Source organism: Amblyraja radiata, chromosome 29, assembly GCF_010909765.2.
Source record: "Amblyraja radiata isolate CabotCenter1 chromosome 29, sAmbRad1.1.pri, whole genome shotgun sequence".
Lineage (NCBI taxonomy): Eukaryota > Metazoa > Chordata > Chondrichthyes > Rajiformes > Rajidae > Amblyraja > Amblyraja radiata.
In genome coordinates this window covers 31,730,129-31,755,855 of record NC_045984.1, presented here as the reverse complement: position 1 = coordinate 31,755,855, position 25,727 = coordinate 31,730,129, and the positions used below count along the sequence as shown (strand labels likewise).

The 25,727-nt window shown below is 49.9% G+C and overlaps 1 protein-coding gene across 1 annotated transcript in view; it reads right to left on the bottom strand.

The window, feature by feature from the left end:
* Nucleotides 1-1,835: 1,835 nt before the first annotated feature.
* The window catches only part of yjefn3 (YjeF N-terminal domain containing 3), a 44,284-nt gene continuing 20,392 nt past the window's right edge, over nt 1,836-25,727 (bottom strand). Inside the window, exons 2-6 of the mRNA XM_033047202.1 lie at nt 14,675-14,783; nt 9,166-9,276; nt 7,407-7,520; nt 5,991-6,138; nt 1,836-2,541 (exon numbers count right to left, since the gene is read on the bottom strand). Of these exons, the coding sequence (XP_032903093.1) occupies nt 2,342-2,541; nt 5,991-6,138; nt 7,407-7,520; nt 9,166-9,276; nt 14,675-14,783 (682 nt within the window). The 3' untranslated portion in view covers nt 1,836-2,341. The remainder of the gene's footprint in view (nt 2,542-5,990; nt 6,139-7,406; nt 7,521-9,165; nt 9,277-14,674; nt 14,784-25,727) is intronic.

Sequence of the window (25,727 nt, the reverse complement as noted above, 5' to 3'; positions counted from 1 at the left end):
TGGAACTGTTTCCTCAATGATTCCCATGGCAGCGAGGCCAAATACAAAGTCGAGCTTCATCATCACTCTTCCATCGGTCAGTGGTAGGAGCTCGGCTTGTCCCAACATTGTCCCATCAAACTCTTCAACTCAGATATCAATTAAAACTCAAGATAGACACAACATGCTGGAGTAACTCAGCGGGACAGGCAGCATCTCTGGAGAGAAGGATTGGGTGGCACAGAGATAAGGAAAGGTAAGGTGTGAAAACGAGACATGAAAGGGGATGAAGCTCAAGGGCGATGTAAAATAGAGATAAAAATGTAATCGGGGACAACTGGGAAGGGGGAGGGAGAACTGGGAAGGGGGAGGGGATGGAGAGAGAGGGAAAGCAAGGGTTACTTGATGTTAGAGAAGTCAATGTTCATACCGCTGGGGTGTAAGATGCCCAAGTGAAATATGAGGTGCTGTTCCTCCAACTTGCGCTGGGCCTCACTCTGACAGTGGAGGAGGCCCAGGACAGAGAGGTCAGTGTGGGAAAACTCTCGGAGGTAGAGACAAAATGCTGGAGTAGCTCAGCGGGTGAGGCAGCATCTCTGGAGAAAAGGAATGGGCGACGTTTTAGGTCGAGACCCTTCTTCAAACTGTCTCTCCACTCTCCCTTCAGGCATGTTGATGTGACGCTTGGGTTGTGTGTCGTAAGGCCAGCTTCCAATTAGTCTCTAATGCAAAGTAAAAAGTTGAACCCAGTTTGCATAGGCTAATGTATTAATCTGTGGAAGAGATATAGAACAGTGTGTCCATATCTGCCACCTTATACTGCTGAATAAACTCTGCCCAGCATCAAAACATACCATCGATAATGCAAAAAAGCAAATATTATATATATATATATATTATTACGTTAAATATGTGTAATATATTCAAAATTTTACAGCACACCCTATCCTCTGCAGAATGCAATCCTGTGCTCACACTTATAAGATAAATCCTCTAACAACTTGTGTAGGAAGGGACACCATTCCTTCTCTCCAGAGATGCTGCCTGCCCCGCTGAGTTACTCCAGCTTTTCGGGTCTACCAAGGAACTGCAGATGCTGGTTTAAACCAAAGAGAGAAACGGAAAGCTGGAGTAAACTCAGCGGGACAGGCAGCATCTCTGGAGAGAAGGAACGGTGACGTTTCGGGTCGAGACCCTTCTTCAGTCTGTCTTCCTCCAACAACTTGTCAAATTGTAATCGCAGCGCCACCTCCAGTGGGAGTGTGTAATTACAACGTGACGTATTACATACATTATTTGCTGTTATAAATGTGAGACTCAGAATAACAGAAAATCTAAAATTAACATCAGATTAAATGTCTTTAAATGGGATGGGGGGGTGGGAGAGATCTAGTTACATCCATATATTCCCCAATCTAGTTATTCCTTTCCTTCCATCTGATGTCCTAATTATTGGTACGGAATGTCTTAGTTTAGTCCAGTCAGGTTTATCGTTACTCACTGGTCAGCTCGCAATAAAGCTTTTCACTGGACCTCGGTACACGTGACAATAAACTAAACTGAACTAATAATCTACAATCCCATTCCCACTTCCACCTCCAGAAATGAAACAGGCAGGAACCAGCTGGGATTATGTAAAGGGGCGGCAAGGTGGTGCAGCGGTAGAGTTGCTGCCTCACAGCGCCAGAGTCCCAGATCCCATCCTGTCTGTAGGGAGTTTGTACGTTCTCCCTGTGATTGCGTGGGTTTTCTCCGGGTGCTCCGGTTTCGTCCCACACTCCAAACACGTGCGGGTTTGTAGGTTAATTGGTTCCTGCAAATTGTAAATTGTCCCGAGTGAGTAGGGTAGCGCTAGTGTACGGGGTGATCGCTGGTCGGCGCGGGCTCGGTGGGCCAAAGGACCTGCATCCGCCCAGTATTTCTAAAGTCTAAAGTCTAATGTTACAGTTACATGAAATGCCCTGTAACATGGGCATGGACAGGAGCTAAATGCACAGATATATAGATCACCAAGGGATACACTAAACTGTGGCCTGGTCTGAGGGTCAATGTCTCTTGACGTTACCTAAAGATCATTCAGGAAATAAAGGAAATAAACCATTACAATTCACAACACACAGATAATCTGAACATAAATAGGACGGTGCTGATCAGGTTCGCAGCCCAAACCACTTCCTGAGGAGAAGCATTTTCCGTGGTACGTTCCGTTGGAAGGGGTGGCGTGAGCAAGCGGTGGGATTCTTGGAGAGTGCATCTCCCATCGTGTCGGAGATGAGAGTGAAGACCACCCTTCCCCGGGGCAAGCTTCCAGTTGGGGGCCAGTCCTCTCTGGGATTTGATCGGCCACTTTGGGTGCGCGCTCCTAGAGCAGTACGATGCAGTCAGTTCCCGGGTAGTCGGGGAGATTCAGGTCGTATTTCCTCTGCAAGTCGTAGGGCAGGTAGCGGCCCGCCAGGAAATGGTACTTGCCAGAAAACTGCGTGGCGCACTTCTTGGGCACGGCCAGAGAGATGAGGACCTCGGGACTGATGCCGTCACCTTTGCCCTTCTCCGCGTCCCAACCTGCACAAAGTAAGTAAGTTGTTGATTTTGATTTTATTAGGGACAGTGCATATTAATAAAACATTTGCATGTAATATGCAAGATTGTAGCCAGTGGCTAATTTCCATCTTTAGTCCCACACAAAAATAAACACATCCCAAACAAGGTAAAAAAACAAAAGACAAAAACAAAAAGAAAACAAACAATATGGTTTAGTAAGTAAGTAAGTTTATTGGCCAAGTATTCACATACAAGGAATTTGCCTTGGTGCTCCGCCCACAAGTAACAACATGACATACAAAGACAAGAATGACCTCCCGCCGGTAAGGAGGGCGGCACGGTGGCGCAGCGGCAGAGTTGCTGCCTCAAAGGAAAGATGCTTTGGAAAAATCTGTGGAATTCTCTGCCACAGAGGGTAGTCGAGGCCAGTTCATTGGCTATATTTAAGAGGGAGTTAGATGTGGCCCTTGTGGCTAAAGGGATCAGGGGGTATGGAGAGAAGGCAGGTACAGGATACGGAGTTGGATGATCAGCCATGATCATATTGAATGGCGGTGCAGGCTCGAAGGGCCGAATGGCCTACTCCTGCACCTATTTTCTATGTTTCTATGCTGTCAATCTTGGAATGGTTCCGAGAAGATTTACCAGGATGTTGGCAGGACTCAAGGGTCTGAGCTATAGGGAGAGGTTGACTAGGCTGGGACTCTATTCCTTGGAGCGCAGGAGGATGAGGGGTGATCTTATAGAGGAGCACAACATCATGAGAGGAATAGATCAGGTAGACGTACAGAGTCTCTTGCCCAGAGTAGGGAAATCGAGGACCAGAGGACATAGGTTTAAGGTGAGTGGGGAAAGATTTAATAGGAATCTGAGGAGTAACTTTGTTGCACAAAGTGTGGTGGGTGTATGGAACGAGCTGCCAGAGGAGGTAGTTGAGGCAGGGAGTATCGCAACGTTTAAGAAAGTCAGAGACCCGTGTTCGATCCTGACTGCAGGTGCTGTCTGTACGGAGTTTGCACGTTCTCCCTGTGACTGCGTGGATTTTCTCCGGGTGCTCCGGTTCCCTCCCACACTCCAAAAGACGTATAGGTTTGTAGGTTAATTGGCTTCAGTAAATTTGTACATTGTTTCTAGATTGTAGGATGGGGCTAGTGTACGGGATGATCGCTGGTCGGTGTGGGCTCGGTGGGCTGAAGGGCCTGTTTCCGCGCTGTATCTCTGAATTCACTGGAGTTCAGAAGGATGAGGGGGATCTTATAGAAACATATAACATTATAAAAGGACTGGACAAGCTAGATGCAGGAAAAATATTCCCAATGTGGGGCGAGTCCAGAACCAGGGGCTACACAGTCTTAGAATAAAGGGGAGGCCATTTAAGACTGAGATGAGAAAAAACGTTTTCACCCAGAGAGTTGCGAATTTATGGAATTCCCTGCCACAGAGAGCAGTGGAGGCCAAGTCACTGGATGGATTTAAGAGAGAGTTAGATAGAGCTCTAGGGGCTAGTGGAGTCAAGGGATATGGGAAGAAGGTACACAAAAAAGCTGGAGAAACTCAGCGGGTGCAGCAGCATCTATGGATATGGGGAGAAGGCAGGCACGGGTTATTGATTGGGGACGATCAGCCATGATCACAATGAATGGCGGTGCTGGCTCGAAGGGCCGAATGGCCTCCTCCTGCACCTACTTTCGATGTTTCTATGTAAGTCTAAAGTGGAATTCGGGCAGTCTCAGCAGTCGGCTGGCATGAATCAAATGGATTGAGAAACCTCTTCCGATTCCTCCAATTTCTGTCATGCTATGATTTTGAAAGCCAGGCCAAATCTGATTAAAAACATGTCTTCTGGTATTAAATCAGATCAACTAAATCAGAAGGCTTAATTACAGACATTTACTGCTCATGATATCCATCATCGATGGCTCTAACTCCTGGAAACATCATGAGAGCAGCTTCAGTGGAGGCTGTAGTGCTTTATGGGGACCGCTCACAGAAACAGGCCCTTCGGCCCACCGAGTCCGTGCTGACCAGCGAGCCCCGCACACTAACACTATCGTACACACACACACACACACTAGGGACAATTTACACATACACCAAGCCAGTTAACCTACAAACCTGCACGTCTTTGGAGTGTGGGAGGAAACCGAAGGTCTCGGAGAAAACCCACGCAGGTCACGGGGAGAACGTGCAAACTCCGTACAGACGGCAGCTGTAGTCGGGTTCGAACCCGGGTCACCGGCACTGTGAGGCAGCAACTCTACCGCTGCGCCACCGTGCCGCCCAAATTGGGACTGGTCAATGAATGTTGGCCTTGCTACAAATGGCAACATCACCCCGGTCACTCCCCCTCCTGCCCGCTCCCATCGGGCAAGAGGTACAGAAGTGTGAAAACGCACACCTCCAGATTCGGGGACAGTTTCTTCCCAGCTGTTATCAGGTAACTGAACCGTCCTATCACCAACTAGAGAGTGATCTTGACCTCCCATCTACCTCATTAGAGACCCTTGGACTATCTTTGATTGGACTTTACTGGACTTTATCTTGCACTAAACGATATTCCCTTTATCCTGTATCTGTACACTGTGGACGGCTCGATTGTAATCATGTATAGTCAGTCTGTCCACTGACTTGATATCACGTGAAAGAAAGCTTTTCTCTACCTCAGTCCACGTGATAACAACAGCTAAACTGAATCATGTGAAATAATCGAGAGTTTAATTGTCAGATGCTCTGATTACGGAACAATCGTGCGACACGGTGGCGCAGCGGTAGAGTTGCTGCCTCACAGCGCCAGAGACCCGGGTTCCATCCTGACTACGGGTGCTGTCTGAGTGGAGTTTGTACGTTCTCCCCGTGACCGCGCGGGTTTTCTCCGGGTGCTCCGGTTTCCTCCCGCACTCTAAAGGGCCTGCCCCACTTGGGCGTCATTTGCGCATCATTTACGCGACATAACTTACGCTTCATGATGCGCGCATGGCGTGCATTACGCGCGCATGGTGCGTGGTGACGTAGGCAGTGACGCGAGGTCGCGCGCGGCGCCCCAGGATTTTTGGGATTCACAAAATCTTCGCCCACCACCTGCGTGACGCGCAAATGATGCCCAAGTGTGACAGGTCCTTTAAGGTTTGTAGGTTCTCGCCGGGATCGCGTGGGTTTTCTCCGGGTGCTCCGGTTTCCTCCCACACTCTAAAGATGTGTAGGTTTGTGGGTTAATTGGCTTCTGTAAATTGTTAATTGCCCCTGGTGTGTGTAGGACAGTGCTAGCATACGGGGGGGATCGCTGGTCGGTGCGGACTAGATGGGTCGAAGGGCCTGTTTCCGTGATGTATCCCTAAAGTCTAAATGAAAGAATAAGAATCATTTCGAACATAATGAAAGAATCCCAACAAGAAAGTCATGTAATGGGAAAACATTCCATGTTGATCCACTAAGGAGTGGTAGTGACAGGAAGCAGTTTGCCGGCTCTTTACCTGAAGGGACATCGATGCTGATTACAGGTATTTTCACATGTTTCATTGTAGAGAGGATATTACAATACAGCTCCTTCAGCCCCAGCTCATCGGACAGACCCAGCACGGCATCTATGATCAAGTTATAGGCATCATTTATCAGCTGCACCTGTGGGGAGGAGGAGACAGGAACATTTCACTTTTGGCAAAGACAAAGACTAATGTCCACACTAAACTTCATAAGTGATAGGAGAAGAATCAGGCCATTCGGCCCATCAAGTCTACTCCACCATTCAATCATAGCTGATCTAACTATCCCTCCTAACCCCATTCTCCAGTCTTCTCCCCATAACCCCTGACACCCGCACTAATCAAATTTATTGATTTTTTTTTCGAGACACAGCGCGTAAACGGCCCACCAAGTCCGCGCCGACCATCAATCAGAGTCTCTCCGGGCCACGGGGGACCATGCAGAGAGGGCCCCCCCTCCCTCGCCCCCACGCTCTCCCCTCCCGAACACCTCCCCATCCCCACCACTGCCCACACTGACACTGAGATCGAGTGGATGTGGAGAGGATGTTTCCACTAGTGGGAGAGTCGAGGACCTGAGATTATACCCTCAGAATTACATGACGTTCTTATGGGAAGGTGATGAGGAGGAATTTCTTTAGTCAGAGGGTGGTGAATCTGTGGGATTCTTTGCCACAGAAGGCTGTGGAGGCTATGTCTGTGGATATTTTTAACTCAGAGATAGATAGATTCTTAATCAGTATGGGTGTCAGGAGTTATGGGGAGAAGGCAGGAGAATGGGGTTAGGAGGGAGAGATAGATCAGCAATGATTGAATGGCGGAGTAGACGATGGGCTGAATGGCCTAATTCTACTCTTGTACCTTATGAGAGTCTGCTTCCACACTGTGCCACTCAATTACTCGATCTACAGGATGCTTTGTTTAGTTTAGAGATACAGCACAGAAACAGGCCCTTCGACCCACTGAGTCCATGCCGACCGGTGATCCCTGTACACTAACACTATCCTGAATTCTGAATTATTTGCCACAGAAGGCTGTGGAGGACAAGTCAGTGGATATTTTTAAAGATAGATTCTTGATCAGTGCAGATGTCAGGGGTTATGGGGAGAAGGCAGAAGAATTGGGATAGGAGGGAGAGATAGATCAGCCATGATTGAATGGCAGAGTAGACTTGATGGGCGGAATGGCCTAATTCTGCTCTTATAACTTATGAATTGTCTTTCTGCTGACTGGTTAGCACGCAACTAAAGCTTTACGCTGTACCTCAGTACACGTGACAATAAACTGTAACTGCAACGATCACATCACATGATGGCAGCCAGCATGCCCAGGATGGCCGGCCGTACCCCACCCCCCACCCTCAGTGTTAAAGGCACCCGCGGGAGTCACAACGTCCAGTTTTCTTACCTCATTTGGAAGGTAGGAGAGAAACGGAATGTCCAGCTTCTCGCATTGAATGGTGAAGTCCAGGAAGAGGGACTTGCAGGAGCGCTTGGGGTAGTAGACAGTCGGTTCGTAACCCTGTTGGGAAACCAAGACATGGATAATCAGAAGGCTTGGTCGGAAGGACAATCTGGATGGGTAATCAGGAAGAGGGATCCCGACCAAAAACGTCACCCATCCGTTTCCTCCAGAGATGTTGTCTGACACGCTGACTTACTCCAGCACTTTGTGCTTATCTTTTGTATAAACCAGCATCTGCCATTCTTTGTTTTTACATTTGTAAATAGCTTCGCCTCACACAGGTTGAAGCACAAGCATCTTTGTTGTCCAGTTCATCATCACACGTGCAGTGCATCACACGTTCAGTCTACTGCAGCTACTGCCAGACGGCAGGCGAGTTCTTACACCATAGATCAGAAAATTAGGCAGAGTTATAATTACTAAGCATTCTGACCGGCTACTATGCAATAGGCAATCTACAACGTTTTAACACATTTGGAAATTTGGACAGGTACATGGAGAGGACAGGTTTAGAGGGACGTGGGCGAGAAGGGGACAGAGAGAGGGGGGGAGAGAAAGAAAGGGGAAAGAGAGAAGGGAGAGAGGGGGGGTAAAGGGGGAGAGAGAAGAGAGAGAGAAAAGGGGGAAAGAAGGGGGAGAGAGAAGGGGGGAGAGAGAAGAGAGAGAAGGGGATGAAGGGGAGAGAAGGGGGAGGAAAGGGGGTGAGCAGTGAATGGGGGAGAGAAGGTGTGCAGGGAAGTGGGGTGGGCAAGGAAGGGGAGGGGAGAGAAGGCAATGACTGCCACCATCCAGTGCAGGGAGCAGGTTAATTGGGGATTTGTATCCATGCCAACGCTGGGAGATGATTTCCAGTCCCGCTGTGGGGACCGGCATCACTGAGATCGTGGCCTCGTTTCACAAGGAGTAACTCAGCGGGTGAGGCAGCATCTCTGGAGAGAAGGAATGGGCGACGTTTCAGGTCGAGACCCTTCTTCAGACTGAGAGTCAGGGAAGAGGGAGACACGGAGATATAGATGCGGAACAACAAGAGATCTGACACACCTTACATTCTCTGTGTCACCTTCCCAATCTCTCTGTCTCCCTCTCCCCTGATTCACAGTCCCTTCATCTAACTCTCTCTTGAAAACATCCAGTGAATTGGCCTCCACTGCCTTCTGTGGCAGAGAATTCCACAGATTCACAACTCTCTGGATGGAAAAAGTTTTTCCTCATCTCAGTCCTAAATGGCCGACCCCTTATTCTTAAACTGTGTGACCCCTGGTTCTGGACTCCCCCCAACATCGGGAAAAGAATTCCTGCATCCAACCTGTCCAATCCTTTAAATTAAAGGATTTTAAATCCTCCCCCCCCCTCCCTCCTCCCCCCTCACTTCCCCTCCCCCCCTCCCTGCTCCCCCCTTGCTTCTCCCCCCTCACCCTCCCCCATCCTCTGTCCTCCCCCCCTCCATCCTCCCCCCTCACTTCCCCTCCCCACCCCCTGCTCCCCCCATGCTTCTCCCCCCTCACCCTCCCCTCCATCCATCCTCCGTCCTCCCCGCTCCCCCTCCATGCCACCCCATATGCTTCCCTACCCCCCTGCTGCCCCCTTCACCCTCCCCCATTCTCTGGCCTCCCCCCCCACCTCCCCGCTCCCCCCCCTGCTGCCCACTCACCCCCCCCCCCCCCCCGCTCCTCCTCCCCCCGTTTCCCAGCCCGGTACCTACGAACGTGCGGAGGTGTCGGGCACACACCAGGCCGACAGCCCCATTCTGCTCCTGGCCACAGATCACCAGTATTGTCGGATGCTTCCCTTGTAGTGATGCCCGTGGATAGGCCTGAGTGGGGAAAGTGGTACAAAGTTAGTGGGTTGTGAACCGCAACCTCAGCACTCAGATCCACAGACAAGGGATCGGTCCCTGAGGTCTCATCGCCTGAAGGGGAAAAAGAGACATAGACAATAGGTGCAGGATTAGGCCATTCGGCCCTTCGAGCCAGCACCGCCATTCACTAATCGGGCACGACCTGATCCAATGTCTTCTGAATCTCACTAGGACTAATGAACATGTAAAATTCTTAAAGGATTGGACAGGCTAGACGCAGGAAAAATGTTCCCGATGTTGGGGAGAGTCCAGAACCAGGGATCACACAGTTTAAGAATAAGGGGTCGGCCATTTAGGGCTGAGATGGGGAAATACATTTTCACCCAGAGAGTTGTGAATCTGTGGAATTCTCTGCCACAGAAGGCAGTAGAGGCCGATTCACTGGATGTTTTCAAGACAGATTTAGATTTAGCTCTTGGGGCTAACGGAATCAAGGGATATGGGGAGAAAGCAGGAACGGGGTACTGAGTTTAGATGATGATCAGCCATGATCATATTGAATGGCGGTGCTGGCTCGAAGGGCCGAATGGCCCACTCCTGCACCTATTTTTCTATGTTTCTATTTCTATGGATGATGTACAAATTCCATTGAGCTAAGATGTTATGAGACTAGTGGACTCAAGGTAGTTCTGGCCCAGGCACAGGTGTGAGAGGTAGCTGAACTGCCAGACAATGTCCCCCTGGGTGTGATGCAGCCCGCCAGCTTCTCATAAACCTCTGAAGGACCAATGATGTCATTTATACCACGGCCAAATTAATGAAGGTTACACCTCATTTTACGGGAGGCAAAATAGACATTATCCAATAACGAAAAATTGCCTTGATCCCAAAATATCAGACTTTAATGTCAAGTCAGGAGTGTTAATTATCATATGTTCCGAAACGGAACATTGCCTTTCTTACTTGTAGCAGCACAACAGATATGGAAAAATTGTACACTGTAAAACACCTTAATAACATAGAAACATAGAAAATAGGTGCAGGAGTAGGCCATTCGGTCCTTTGAGCCTGCACAGCCATTCAATATGACCATGGCTGATCATCCTGAATCAGTACCCCGTTCCTGCTTTTTCCGCATATCCCTTGATTCCATTAGCCCTAAGAGCCACATCCAACCCTCTCTTCAAAACATCCAGTGAATCGGCCTCCACTGCCTTCTGTGGCAGAGAATTCCACAGATTCACAACTCTCGGGGTGAAAAAGTTTTTCCTCATCTCAGTCCTAAATGGCCGACCCCTTATTCTTAAACAGTGATCCCTGGTTCTGGACTCCCCCAACATCTGGATCATTTTTCCTGCATCTTGCCTGTCCAATCCTTTAGGAATTGTATCTGTTTTTATGTGTTTTTATCTATAAGTTCCCCCTTATATATTACACAGAATGACACTGGCATTTTGTGTCTATCTGCGGTGAGGCTGTGATCCTTGCAGCAACAACAGCGGCTGTTTTTGATAAGATGGGGGGCAGGTGATGGATGAACACACTCAGCGAGTAAATAAGAGCGAGCTGCAGGGCTACAAAACCTGCCCAGACATTCCCAGCTCCTCCCTGCCCTGCCCCTGGGGATTTATGCTGCCTCATCGTGCTGCTGCTGTTTGTGCTGCAGCCTCCTCACCCGCAGCTTGTTGGATGCTGCAATAGCTCGCACACAGATACCAGCGCTGCTTTAGTCCAAGGCACCGCACCCGAAACCTCACCCATTCATTCCTTCTCTCCAGAGATGCGCTGCCTGTCCCGCTGAGTTACTCCAGCATTTTGGAAACGGAGAAACATAGGAAAATAGGGGGTAGACAAAATTTGCTGGAGAAACTCAGCGGGTGAGGCAGCATCTATGGAGCGAAGGAATAGGTGACGTTTCGGGTCGAGACCCTTAAGGGTGAGGCAGCATCTATGGAGGGAAGGAATAGGTGACGTTTCGGGTCGAGACCCTTAAGGGTGAGGCAGCATCTATGGAGGGAAGGAATAGGTGACGTTTCGGGTCGAGACCCTTAAGGGTGAGGCAGCATCTATGGAGCGAAGGAATAGGTGACGTTTCGGGTCGAGACCCTTAAGGGTGAGGCAGCATCTATGGAGCGAAGGAATAGGTGACGTTTCGGGTCGAGACCCTTAAGGGTGAGGCAGCATCTATGGAGCGAAGGAATAGGTGACGTTTCGGGTCGAGACCCTTCCGGGTCTCGACCCGAAACGTCACCTATTCCTTCGCTCCATAGATCCTGCCTCACCCGCTGAGTTTCTCCAGCATTTTTGTCTACACCCAGAAAGTTATAAAATGGTCACTAGAATCAAAGGATTATTTAGATGCCAACAGGACCAGATGGAATGCATTCAATAATAATTAAGGAAACAAAAGCTGTAATAGGAGGAGGCATGGTTGAAATACTTTGCAGCTCATTATTAAACATGAGGCCAGAACCAGATGAATGATTTGGGCTAAATTCCTGCTTCCAGCTCAGTCGGCCAACTGTCCTGACGGGTCTAATGGAAAATACGACGATGGGGAAATAACTCCGGCCAATTTACAGGAGCAAAGGTGACGTTTCCACGGCAGCTAAACTGTTCGAGGACGCAGTGTTCAAGAAGGAACTGCAGATGCTGGAAAATCGAAGGTACACGAAAATGCTGGAGAAACTCAGCGGGTGCAGCAGCATCTATGGAGCAAAGGAAATAGGTGACGTTTCGGGCCGAAACCCTTCTTCAGACTGATGGAAGGGTTTCGGCCCGAAACGTTACCTATTTCCTTCGCTCCATCGAGGATGCAGGTCAAACTAAAACTAACAGCGTGCAAGTCTAACTTCAGGTTACAGGTGTCAGAGGTTTTCCTTCCACCCACAATATTTAATATGTAAAAGAATATGTGATTCTGTTCCATTCTGTTTGCAGTTTGTTTGGTTGTTTGTTTGTTTGTCTTTTTGCACAAAGTCCGCGAGCATTGCCACTTTTCATTTCACTGCACATCTCGTATGCGTATGTGACGAATGGACTTGACTTGACTTGAGAAGGCAGGAGAATGGGGTTAGGAGGGAGAGATAGATCAGCCGTGATTGAACGGCGGAGTAGACTCGATGGGCCGAATGGCCTAATTCTGCTCCTATCGCTTATGACTTTATGTGGTCTCTGAAGAAGAGTCTTGACCTGAAACGTCACCCATTCCTTCTCTCCAGAGATGCTGCCTGACCCGCTGCACTTTATGTCTCTCTCACTATCAGTACACAGCAGCGCTGTAGACCAGCTCTCATTGTCATCACTGCTGTCCAGTTATTTTCCACATCATTAAAACTAATTGTGTTGAGCATATGATAGCCCTGGGGTTACTAGTAATCAGATGCCTGGAGCATGGGTTCAGATAGATGCTTCAACCTCGCCATGGCAGAAGCAGAATGTAAACGTCTCAATCCTAATCAATGTAGACACTAAAAGCTGGAGTAACTCAGCGGGACAGGCAGCATCTCCTGAGAGAAGGAATGGGTGACGTTTCTGGTCGAGACCCTTCTCCAGGCTGATTGTAATCATGTATTGTCTTTCAGATTCAGATTCAATTTTTCAGATTCAATTTTAATTGTCATTGTCAGTGTACAGTACAGAGACAACGAAATGCATTCAGCTAACTGGATGGCCAGCAACAAAAGCTTTTATAGTCATATACTCGTCTCTCATTAACTACCGCCCAATCTCAAACCTCCCCCTTTCTTTCAAAAACCCTGGAGCGTGTATCGTTGCGTCGCAACTTCATTCCCACCTCCTTGCGTATAACCTACTTGAACCCCTCCAATCTGGCTTTCGCCCCCTCCATAGCACAGAAACTGCTCTCCTCAAAGTCCTCAACGACCTCCTCACCTCTGCTGACACTGGTTCCCTCAACATCCTCATCCTCCTCGACCTGAGCGCAGCCTTCGATACAGTGAACCATAACATCCTGCTCACCAGACTCAAAGACCTCGGCATTGAAGGCTCTGCACTCAGCTGGCTCCGTTCCTACCTTTCCAACAGATCCCACTTCATCTCTCTCCATAACCACACCTCTGCTACAGCCACAGTCACTCAAGGCGTTCCCCAAGGCTCCGTACTCGGCCCCCTCCTCTTCATCATCTACATCCTCCCCCTTGGTCAGATACTCCGCCACTTCAACCTGGACTTCCACTGTTACGCTGACGACACCCAGATCTACCTCGGCACCAAATCCCCCCACAACCCCCCCCCTCTCCCATATCAACTCCTGTTTGTCAGCTATAAAAACCTGGATGCAACATAATTTCCTCAAACTCAACAGCGATAAGACAGAATTCCTCCTCATAGGCTCCAAAGCCACACTCAGCAAAATCAATAACCCCACTCTCACCATTGACGGCACCACTGTCTCCCCATCTCCCCAGGCCCGCAACCTTGGCGTGATCTTTGATTCCACCCTCTCCCTTGAGCCTCACATCCGCCATGTCATTAAAACCTCCTTCTTTCATCTCTGCAACATCGCCAAACTCAGACCCTCTCTCACACCTCCCGCTGCTGAAAGACTCATCCATGCCTTCATCTCCTCCCGACTGGACTATTGCAACTCACTTCTCCTTGGCATCAGCTCCACCTACATCAACCGACTCCAACTGGTCCAGAACGCAGCCGCCCGACTCATCACCCACACCAAATCCTGGCATCACATCACTCCAGTCCTCAAAAAACTTCACTGGCTTCCCATCTCCCACTGGATCAACTACAAAATCCTGATCCTCACCTACAAAGCCCTCCACCATCTGGCCCCCCCATATCTCACTGACCTCCTCTCCCCCTACCAACCCTCACGGTCCCTCAGATCCACATCAGCCGGTCTCCTCTCCATCCGGTGACAAGATACGTCAGTCAATGATGCCGGCAGTTGCCGAAAAAATCGCCAAGTGGGATTGAGGAAGGAGATGAGGAGGAATTTCTTCAATCGGAGGGTGGTGAATCTGGGGAATTCTGGGGGGTTGGGGATGGGGGTTGGGGAGGGGAGAAGGAGGTGGGGGAGGGGGGTGGAGGTGGGGGGTTGGGGATGGGGGTGGGGTGGGGGGTTGGGGGAGGGGGGTGGGGGGTTGGGGGAGGGGGGGTGGGGGGTTGGGGGAGGGGGTTGGGAGGGGGGACGGAGGTGGGGGAGGGGGGTGGAGGTGGGGGTTGGGGATGGGGGTGGGGTGGGGGGGTTGGGGGAGGGGGTGGGGGGTTGGGGGAGGGGGGTGGGGGGTTGGGGGAGGGGGGTTGGGGGAGGGGGGTGGGGGGTTGGGGGTGGGGGGTGGGGGGTTGGGGGGGGTGGGGGAGGGGGGTTGGGGAGGGGAGAAGGAGGTGGGGGAGGGTGGTGGAGGTGGGGGGGAGGTATCAGGGCATTGCCTACCGTAGTAATGGCCATGGCACAACTATAACCGGCCATCTCGATCAGCTGCTGATGTCCGAATCGGTACTCCTCGTGCAGCTCTCTCTCCATCTCCTTTGCCTCTTCTATGCTGCAGGGAACACAAGCAGGAGGAAGCGATCAGTACACCAGCCCTGTCCCTCACATATGGGCAGCATGCACACCTCTGATACACAGTCACGGATATCAGCACAGGCTCAACGTGCTGGAGAAAATCCAAAGGGTCAGGCTGGAGAACGTGTGCAGGAAGGAACTGCAGATGCTGGTTTACACTGAAGATAGACACAAAATGCTGGAGTAACTCAGCGGGACAGGCAACATCTCTGGAGGAAAAGTAAAGGTGATGTTTCGGGTCGAGACACTTCTTCTGTTGAGGGCTGACCATTCTGCATGTCAAGATCGAGATCAGAAGGGATGTTGAAAAAAACCTCTGAAGAAGGGTCTTGACACGAAATGTCATCTATCCATATAATATATCTCCAGAGATGCTGCCTGACCTGCTGAGCTACTCCACCTCTGTACGCCCTTTAACTCTGATTGTGATTCTCAAGATACGTCCTTTATTCTGACCCAGGGAGTTCCCCCAGTACTTTGTGCTTTTCTCAAGATTCCTGCACCTGCAGTTCCTTGTGTCTCCTCACTTTAGTCAGTCTTGATCAGCGCAGCCTAGGGCAAGCGTTGAGACTTTGACGGGCACTTTGTGAGGCAGAAGGGCGGAAAATCTTCAACATGTTGAAAATCCAGCGGCGACCAGAAAAATATACGACTCTTTGGGCGACTACTCACGGCCATACAGGCGTCACGTGTCGACATGTCACGGGGTGACGTCTGTATGGTCGTGAGTAGGTCGCACAAAGAGTTGTACCTTTTTCTGGTCTCCGCTGGATTTTCAACATGTTGGAAGTTTTCGGCAACCTATTGCAACCATGACGGGTACCGGCAAGTCGCCGAAAAACTTGCCGTAGTCACTCTCTTGTGCGTGAACACTGACAGACAGTGGACACCAACCATCCTGACACTTGAAGCAGGTCGGCACGGTGGCGCAGCGGTAGAGTTGCTGCCTCACAGCGCCCGAGACCCGGGTTCGATCCCGACTATGGGTGCTGTCTGTACGGAGTTTGCACGTTCTCCCTGCGACTTGCGTGTGTTTTCCCTGAGAGCTTTGGTTTCCTCCCACACTCCAAAGATGTACAGGTTTGTAGGTTAGAAACATAGAAAATAGGTGCAGGAGTAGAGGCCATTCGGCCCTTCAAGCCAGCACCGTCATTCAATATGATCATGGCTGATCATCCCCAATCAGTACCCTGTTCCGGCTTTTTTTCCCATATCCCTTGATTCCGTTAACCCTCAGAGCTAAATCTCTTCCTCTCTTGAAAATTGTCTTGGTATAAATGTAAAGATTGTCCCTCATGTACGATAGTGTTAATGTGCGGGGATCGCTGGTCGGTGCGGACTCGATGGGCCGAAGGGCCTGTTTCCGCACTGTATCACTAAACTAAATGAAAATGGTAGCTGACCTGCTAACGTCTTGAGTAGCAGTTTAATTAGTCTTTGTGGTGTATTTATTAAACATGCAATCCCCGTATTGTTAGCAAGCCAGTCTCTGTGTGTAAACACCGAGTCTCATGCATCTTTTACTTTAGTTTAGTCTAGTTTAGAGATACAGCACGGAAACAGGTACCAAGTCCGCGCCGACCAGCGATCCCCGCACACTATTTGCTGTTGGGTTGGAATTAGACAATAGGTGCAGGAGTAGAGGCCATTCGGCCCTTCCAGCCAGCACCGCCATTCAATGTGATCATGGCTGATCATCCCCAATCAGTACCCCGTTCCTGCCTTCTCCCCATATCCCCTGACTCTGCTATCTTTCAGAGCCCTATCTAGCTCTCTCTACAAAGCCTCCAGAGAACCGGCCTCCACCTCCCTCTGAGGCAGAGAATCCCACGGACTCACCACTCTCTGTGAGAAAAAGTGTTTCCTCGTCTCCGTTCTAAATGGCTTACTCATTATTCTTAAACTGTGGCCCCTGGTTCTGGACTCCCCCAACATTAGGAACATGTGTCCTGCCTCTAGCGTGTCCAAGCCCTTAACAATCTTATATGTTTCAATAAGATCTCCCCTCATCCTTCTGTTTGTGTTGATCAATAACTGCTTCAGTGAAGGTACTCAAAACTGCTGGAGAAACTCAGCGGGTGCAGCAGCATCTATGGAGCGAAGGAAATAGGCAAAGGATATATCTTTAGAATGGAGTTGAGGAATTTCTTTGGCCAGAGGGTGATGAATCTGTGGAATTCATTGCCACAGACGGCGGTGAAGGCCAAGTCAGCGTGTATTTTCTAAGCGGATATCGATAGGGTTCTTGATTGGAGAGGGTGTCAAAGATTATGGAGAGAAGTCGGGAGATTGCGGTTGAGAGGGAACAATGGATCAGCCGTGATCGAATGGCGGAGCAGACTCGATGGGCCAAATGGCCCAATCCTTCTCCTAGGTCTCCTATGTCTGAAGAAGGGTTTCGGCCCGAAACGTTGCCTATTTCATTCGCTCCATAGATGCTGCTGCACCCGCTGAGTTTCTCCAGCACTTTTGTGTACCTTCGATTTTCCAGCATCCGCAGTTCCTTCTTAAACTGCTTCAGTGACATCAGTTGAGGATTTAATGGGTGGATCCATCCTACAACCTTCTAGCACCAGAGACTAAACACATCGTACTGAGTCTAAATGGTGGCCCATCAGGAAATGAACCTGGGACCTCTTCAGAACATGTACAGAGAGCAACCCAATGGTTAACGGTAGCCCATCCAAGCCCAGCAGAGTGTCGAGCATTTCGGAGCTGATGATAAGTTTGGCCGGGGCTTGGGATCTGATGTCTAGACGGATGATCTTATCATCCTTATGAAGAAAGAAAGTTCATTTGGATCCAACATGCTGACGGGTCCATAAACATGTGGTTACCTCATGTTCTAAGCATGAATATTGTGTCATGGGTCCTCAAAGGGAATTCATTCTTTGCAATTGATTCTTGGGATTGTTTTTATGGCCGTCATTGGTGGAACATCTGCAGAACTAGTACAGAGATCCCCCCCCCCCCACACACAACTCTTCTCCCCTCTCCCTCTTCTCCCCTCTCCCAACGAGCAAAAGATACAGAAGTGTGAAAATGCGTACCTGCAGATTACTTCCCAGCTGTTATCAGGCAACAGAACCGTCCTACTACAACCAGAGAGCAGTGCTGAACTACTATCTACCTTATTGGTGGCCCTCTGACTATTCTTGATTGGACTTTGCTGGCTTGACCTTGCACTAAACGTTATTCCCTTATCATGTATCTGTACACTGTGAATGCCTCGATTGTAATCACGTATTGTCTTTCTGCTGACTGGTTAGCACACAACAAAAGCTTTTCGCTGTAAATCGGTACACGTGACAATAAACTAAACTGAACTGACATATTTCCGTATAAAGCCCTTTCCATAAACCCACAGTTGCTTAAGCAGAAAACAGCAGAGTGGAACACAAGAGGAATTTCAACAGCAGCTGATCAAGGAGGTACCCCACATTCTGAAGTGTCATTTTATTCCACTTGTTTAATTAGTCATGTCATTTTTTTTTCACAAATAATCTTCAAATAAAATATCACAAGGTGTTTAAAGAGTTAAGATAAAAAATAATTCAGTTTAGAGATACAGGGTGGAAAAAAAAGAATCTTAATAAGAATAAGAGGGAGTGCAGAGAAGGTTCACCAGACTGATTCCTGGGATGTCAGGACTGTCTTATGAATAAAGACTGGATAGACTTGGTTTATACTCTCTAGAATTTAGGAGACTGAGAGGGGATCTTATAGAAACTTACAAAATTCTTAAGGGGTTGGACAGGCTAGATGCAGGAAGATTGCTCCCGATGTTGGGGAAGTCCAGGGCAAGGGGTCACAGCTTAAGGATAAGGGGGAAATCCTTTAAAACCGAGATGAGAAGAACTTTTTTCACACAGAGAGTGGTGAATCTCTGGAACTCTCTGCCACAGAGGGTAGTCGAGGCCAGTTCATTGGCTATATTTAAGAGGGAGTTAGATGTGGCCCTTGTGGCTAAGGGGATCAGAGGGTATGGAGAGAAGGCAGGTACGGGATACTGAGTTGGATGATCAGCCATGATCATATTGAATGGCGGTGCAGGCTCGAAGGGCCGAATGGCCTCCTGCTGCACCTAATTTCTATGTTTCTATGTTTCTAATATTAAGCTCATAACAATAAAATATCAACACTGACAATTGAAGAGGGGAATTTGGAAACACAGTGGCTGTAATGTAAAAGAAAGGGTTACAGGTGTCGTTTAGTGATGACAGGGCCAGAGACCTGGGTTCGATCCTGATTATGGGTGCTGTCTGTACGGAGTTTGCACGCTCTCCCTGTGGCCTGCGTGGGTTTTCTCCGGGTGCTCCGGTTCCCACCCACACTCCAAAGACGTGCAGGTTTGTAGGTTAATTGGCTTCTGTAAATTGTAAATTCTTCCTAGCGTGTGTAGGATAGTGCTAGTGTGCGGGGTGATCGCTGGTCGGCACGGACACGGCGGGCCGAAGGGCCTGTTTCCACGCCGTATATCTCTAAACTAAACTAAACTAATCAGTCTGAAGAAGGGTTTTCGGCCCGAAACGTTGCCTATTTCCTTCGCTCCATAGATGCTGCTGCACCCGCTGAGTTTCTCCACCACTTTTGTGTCTACCTTCGATTTAAACCAGCATCTGCAGTTCCTTCTAAAACTAAACTTCTGTCGGTTTATCAATTGTGTTTATCAACTAAATGTTTAAGAAGGAACTGCAGATGCTGGAAAATCGAAGGTAGACAAAAGTGCTGGAGGAACTCAGCGGGTGCAGCAGCATCTATGGAGCGAAGGAAATAGGCAACGTTTCGGGACGAAACCCTTCCGGGTTTCGGCCCGAATCGTTACCTATTTCCTTCCTGAAGGGTGTCGTCCTGTAAGGTAGACAAAAGTGCTGGAGAAACTCAGCGGGTGCAGCAGCATCTATGGAGCGAAGGAAATAGGCAACGTTACCTATTTCCTTCCTGAAGGGTGTCGTCCTGTAACGTTGCCTATTTCCTTCGCTCCATAGATGCTGCTGCACCCGCTGAGTTTCTCCAGCACTTTTGTCTACCTTAAACTAAACTAAACTTCTGCTAGACACAAAATGCCGGAGTAACTCAGCGGGACAGGCAGCATCTCTGGAGAGAAGGAATGGGTGACGTTTCGGGTTATTAATTTACCTGCACAGTTATTAATTTATTGGACTCCCTGATTATTTATCTGTATGTATTGCAATTATGAACTGTTCAGTTGCTACAGGCAGGAATATGTCTTTGTTCCGTAGTTCGTCCCTTGAACGTACTTGAACGTTGTCAGTTTTCACTTCAGCTTTCTGGATAGACAGCGAATCAAAGGAGAAAATTGACAGTTTTCTTGAGAAGTTACTCGTATACAGAAGGAAAGAGATTGGGAGCATGTTTCTTCCAAGACACGCACACAGCCATTTCATGTGGGTTCATTAACTAAGAGCTGTCACTGTGCAGTGAAAGGAAGCATGGCTTTGAAAAGCTAATGAGGCTTTCTGGAGGCGACGAGGGATGGTTAGAGAGTAATTAGTCTTTCATTATCCTCTTCAATTAACAGGTATTTTCGGAAGCTGAACCAGTGCCAGCTCTGGATCCATCATTCACGGCACAAGTCTAGATGGCATAGAGAGATACAGCGTGGAAACAGGCCCTTCGGCCCAACTCGCCCACACTGGCCAACAATGTCCCAGCTACACTAGTCCCACTTGCCTGCGCTTGGTCCATATTCCACCAAACCTGTCCTATCCATGTACCTGTCTAACTGTTTCTCAAACGTTGGGATAGTCCCAGCCTCAACTACCTCCTCTGGCAGCTCGTTCCATACACCTACCACCCTTTGTGTGAAAAAGTCACCCCTGAGATTTATTTTAGATCTTTTCCCCCATTCACCTTAAAGCTATGTCCTCTGGTCCTCGATTCACCTACTCTGGGAAAGAGACTCTGTGCATCTACTTCTCATGATTTTATACACCTCTATAAGATCACCCCTCATCCTCCTGCGCTCCAATGAATAGTCTCAACCTGCTCAACCTCTCCCAGTAGCTCAGGCACTTGAAATAATAAATTGAATGATCTGCTTAGGAATGAAGTGCCATCGAACTGGCGTGGAGTAGATTGTTAAGGGCTTGGACACACTAGAGGCAGGAAACATGTTCCCGATGTTGGGGGAGTCCAGAACCAGGGGACACAGTTTAAATAAGCAGTAAGCCATTTAGAACGGAGACGAGGAAACACGTTTTCTCACAGAGAGTGGTGAGTCTGTGGAATTCTCTGCCTCAGAGGGCAGTGGAGGCCGGTTCTCTGGATGCTTTCAAAAGAGAGCTAGATAGGGCTCTTAAAGATAGGGGAGTCAGGGGATATGGGGAGAAGGCAGGAACGGGGTACTGATTGGGGATGATCAGCCATGATCACATTGAATGGCGGTGCTGGCTCGAAGGGCCGAATGGCCTCCTCCTGCACCTATTGTCTATTGTCTTTGTCACAGCAGAATGGTGGAGCAGTGGTAGAGTTGCTGCCTTATAGACCGGAGACCTGTGTTCGATCCTGACTACGGGTGCTGTCTGTAGGGAGTTTGTACGTTCTCCCGGTGACTTGCATGGGTTTTCTCCGGGTGCTCCGGTTTCCTCCCACAAAGACACACACTTGAGCAGATTAAGTAGGTCAATCGGCTTGGTAAAATTGTAAATTGTCCCTAGTGTGTGTGGGATAGTAGTGTTAGTGTGTGGGGATCGCTGGTCGGCGCGGATTCGGTGGGCTGAAGGGCCTGTTTCCGCGCTGTATCTCTAACGGTTGGACGGTACGTGGATAGGACAGGTTTGGAGAGATATGGGCCGAATGCGTGCAGGTGGGACTAGTGTAGCCCATTCTCCTGCCTTCTCCCCATAACCCCTGACACCCGTTCTGACAATCCCCGCCTTAAAAATACGCATTGGCTTGGCGTCCACCGCCGTCTGTGGCCAGGAATTCCACAGATTCACCGCCACTTACTGACTTTCCACTGACACGTTCGCACGCAACAAAAATCAAGGCTTTCCACTGTACCTCGGTACACGTGACAATAAACTTAAGTACCTGACCATTACTGCAGCCACTGATGCCCTCTGGTGGAGAGTCGCATGGGCGGCACGGTGGCGCAGCGGTAGAGTTGCTGCCTGACAGCGAATGCAGCACCGGAGACCCGGGTTCGACCCCGACTACGGGCGCTGTCTGTACGGAGTTTGCACGTTCTCCCCGTGACCTGCCTGGGTTTTCTCCGAGACCTTCGGTTTCCTCCCACACTCCAAAGACGCACAGGTTTGTAGGTTAATTGACTTGGTGTATGTGAAAATTGTCCTTAGTGGGTATAGGATCGTGTTAATGTGCGGGGATCGCTAGTCGGCGCGGAACCGGTGGGTCGAAAGCGGTCTGTTTCCGCGCTGTATCTCTAAACTATAATTCAGACCGAGGAACAATGAAGGGAAGGATTAGATTGGGGTCAAATGAGAGATACACATCGCAGAAACAGGCCGTTCAGCCCAACGGGTCCATGCTGGCCCTCGACTCATCCACACTAATCCTCACTTTCTTTCTTCCCATATCACCTGGCCAGAAGGAGCATTAGGTGAAAGATCAGGTACAGGTGCAGCACAAAACGCCACAGCAGATCCTTTTGACAGCGTTTGTCAGCACTGGGCCTGTACTCGCTGGAGTTTAGAAGGTCGAGGGGGGACCTCATTGAAACTTACAGAATAATGAAAGGCATAGAGTGGATGTGGAGAGGATGTTTCCACTGGTAGGACCAGAGGTCACAGCCTCAGAATTAAAGGGCGCTCTTTTAGAAAGGAGGTGAGGAGGAACTTCTTTAGTCGGAGGGCGGTGAATCTGTGGAACTCATTGCCACAGAGGGCTGTGGAGGCCAAGTCAGTGGATATTTCGAAGGCAGAGATAGACAAATTCTTGATTAGTGTGGGTGTCAAGGGTTATGGGGAGAAGGCAGGGAAATGGGATAAGGAGGCAGGGATCAGCCATGATTGAATGGTGGAGTGGACCCGATGGGTCGAATGGCCTAATCTACTCGTGGGAGTTTGTTGTGGGGTAGACAGACAGACAGACAGCATCCGTAGTCAGGATCGAACCCAGGTCTCTGGCGCCGTGAGGAAGCAACTCTACCGCTGCGCCACCGTGCTGCCCACAACCGCATTGGCCAAATGCCGAGAGAACTTGTGGGTTCCTTGATAAACCCAGCCCCTTTCAGACCCGGCCCCCTTCAGGCCCGGCCCCCTTCAGGCCCGGCCCCCTTCAGGCCCGGCCCCCTTCAGGCCCGGCCCCCTTCAGGCCCGGCCCCCTTCAGGCCCGGCCCCCTTCAGACCCGGCCCCCTTCAGACCCGGCCCCCTTCAGACCCAGCCCCCTTCAGACCCAGCCCAACACTGTCCCTCAGGAAGCAGTGAGTTAAAAATATTGATTTCAGCTACCAAGCCTTTCAGACTAAACACATTATTTGTGTCTGTCTCCATCTGCATTCACTGCTCCAGTCACTGGGAACATTCAACGTGTTCCAAAGAAATATCACATTCTGGCAGCGTGAACATTACAGGGAAGTTAATTACCTGTAAATGAGATTAAAGTATTCACTGACAGTTAATGACAGGTGTCCTGACAGCTCTCCCAACACACGCACGCACACACGCACACACACGCACGCACACACACACACGCGCGCGCACGCCCACGCACTCGCACACGCACACACACACACGCACACACACACGCAAACACACACACACACACGCACGCACACACGCACACACGCACACACACGCACACGCGCACACGCACACGCACGCACACACACACACACACCCGCACACACACACCCGCACACACACACACACACGCACCCGCACACACACGCACCCGCACACACACACACACACCCGCACACACACACATGCACCCGCACACGCACACACACACACGCACACGCACACACGCACACACACGCACACGCACACACGCACGCACACGCACACACACACACGCACACGCACACGCACACACGCACCACACACACACACGCTCACACACACGCACCCGCGCACACACACACGCTCACGCACGCACACGCACAAACACACGTACGCGCACAGACACATGCGCACACACACACACATGCACGCACACACACACACGCACACGCACATGCACACACACACTTACACGCATGCGCACACACAAACATGCACACACACACGCACACACACATACACGCACACACACAAGCATATATGCGCACACACACCCCCATGTGTACATGCATGTGTGTATGTGTGCGCGTGTGTGCACGTGCGTGTGTGCATGTGTGTGTGTGTGTGTGGGTGTGTGTGTGTGCGCGTGCATGTGTGCGTGTGTGCGAGTGCATGTGTGTGTGTATGTGTGTGCGCGTGTGCGTGTGTGTGTGCGCGTGCGTGTGTGTGTGTGCGTGCGTATGTGTGTGTGCGTGCGTGTGTGTGTGTGTGTGTGTGGGTGCGTGTGTGTGTGTGCGTGCGTGTGTGCGTGTGTGTGTGCACATGCGTGTGTGTGTGTGGGTGCATGTGTGTGTGCGTGTGTGTGTGTGTGTGTGTGCGTGTGTGCGTGTGCGTGTGTGCATGCGTGTGTGCGTGTGTGTGTGTGTGTGTGTGTGTGTGCATGTTTTGAAGGGATGGAGTGATGTTGTGGACGTGCTCACAGTGACCAACACACCCTGTGCTCCGGTTTCCTCCCACACTCCAAAGACGTGCAGTTTGGCAGGTTAATTGGCTTGTATAAATTGTCCCTAGTGTGTGTCGGACAGTGCTAGTGTACGGGCGATCGCTGGTCGGCACGGACTCAGTGGTCCTGTGTCCTCGGTGTATCTCTAAACTAAACTAAACAATGCTCACAGTTGATAGAATCTTAGAGATACAGCACGGAAACAGGCCCTTCGGCCCTCCGACTCCATGCCGACCAACAATCGCACGTACACTAGTTCTATCCTACACACTATGGGCAATCAATTAACCTACAAACCTGCACGTCTTTGGAGTGTGGGAGGAAACTGGAGCATCCGGAGAAAGCCCACGCAGGTCACGGGGAGAACGTACAAAATCCGTACAGACAGCACCCGTAGTCAGGATCGAACCTGGGTCTCTGGCGCTGTGAGGCAGCAACTCTACCATGCCTCGCTGAAACAGAGACTTTACGAAGAGGGTGTTCCCGAAATGGGAGTAATAGGAGGTATAGTCACAAAAAGCTGGAGTGACTAAGCAGGGTCAGGCAGCATCTCTGGAGAGAAGGAATAGGTGATGTTTCGGGTGAAGAAGCCCATTCCTTCTCTCCAGAGATGCTGCCTGTTCCTGGCTGAGTTACTCCAGCTTTTTGTGTCTATCTTTGGTGTAACGTCTGTCTGCCGTTCATTCCTGCACAATAAGGGGGTTGTGCAGCCTGGTCGCTCTGCAACGCTTCCCGTGTGATCCCAGCCGTCCTGGGACCCAGCGTGAACATGAAAAATAAAAAAACAACTTGTGCTGCTGCTGCCGCCAGGGGATGTCATCACTAAACCTCACCCACGGAAACAGAACCACAGTTTAAGGATAAGAGGGAAGACTTTTAGGACCGAGATGAGAAAAACATTTTTCACACAGAGAGTGGTGAATCTGTGGAATTCTCTGCCACAGGATGTAGTTGAGGCCACAGTTCATTGGCTATATTTACGAGGCAGCTAGATGTGGCCCTTGTGGCTAAAGGGATCAGGGGGTATGGAGAGAAGGCAGGTACAGGATACTGAGTTGGATGATCAGCCATGATCATATTGAATGGCGGTGCAGGCTCGAAGGGCCGAATGGCCTACTCCTGCACCTATTGTCTATGTTTCTATGTTCTAATACACCAACACTGGCGGTAGAGTTGCTGCCTCACAGCGCCGGTGACCCGGGTTCGATC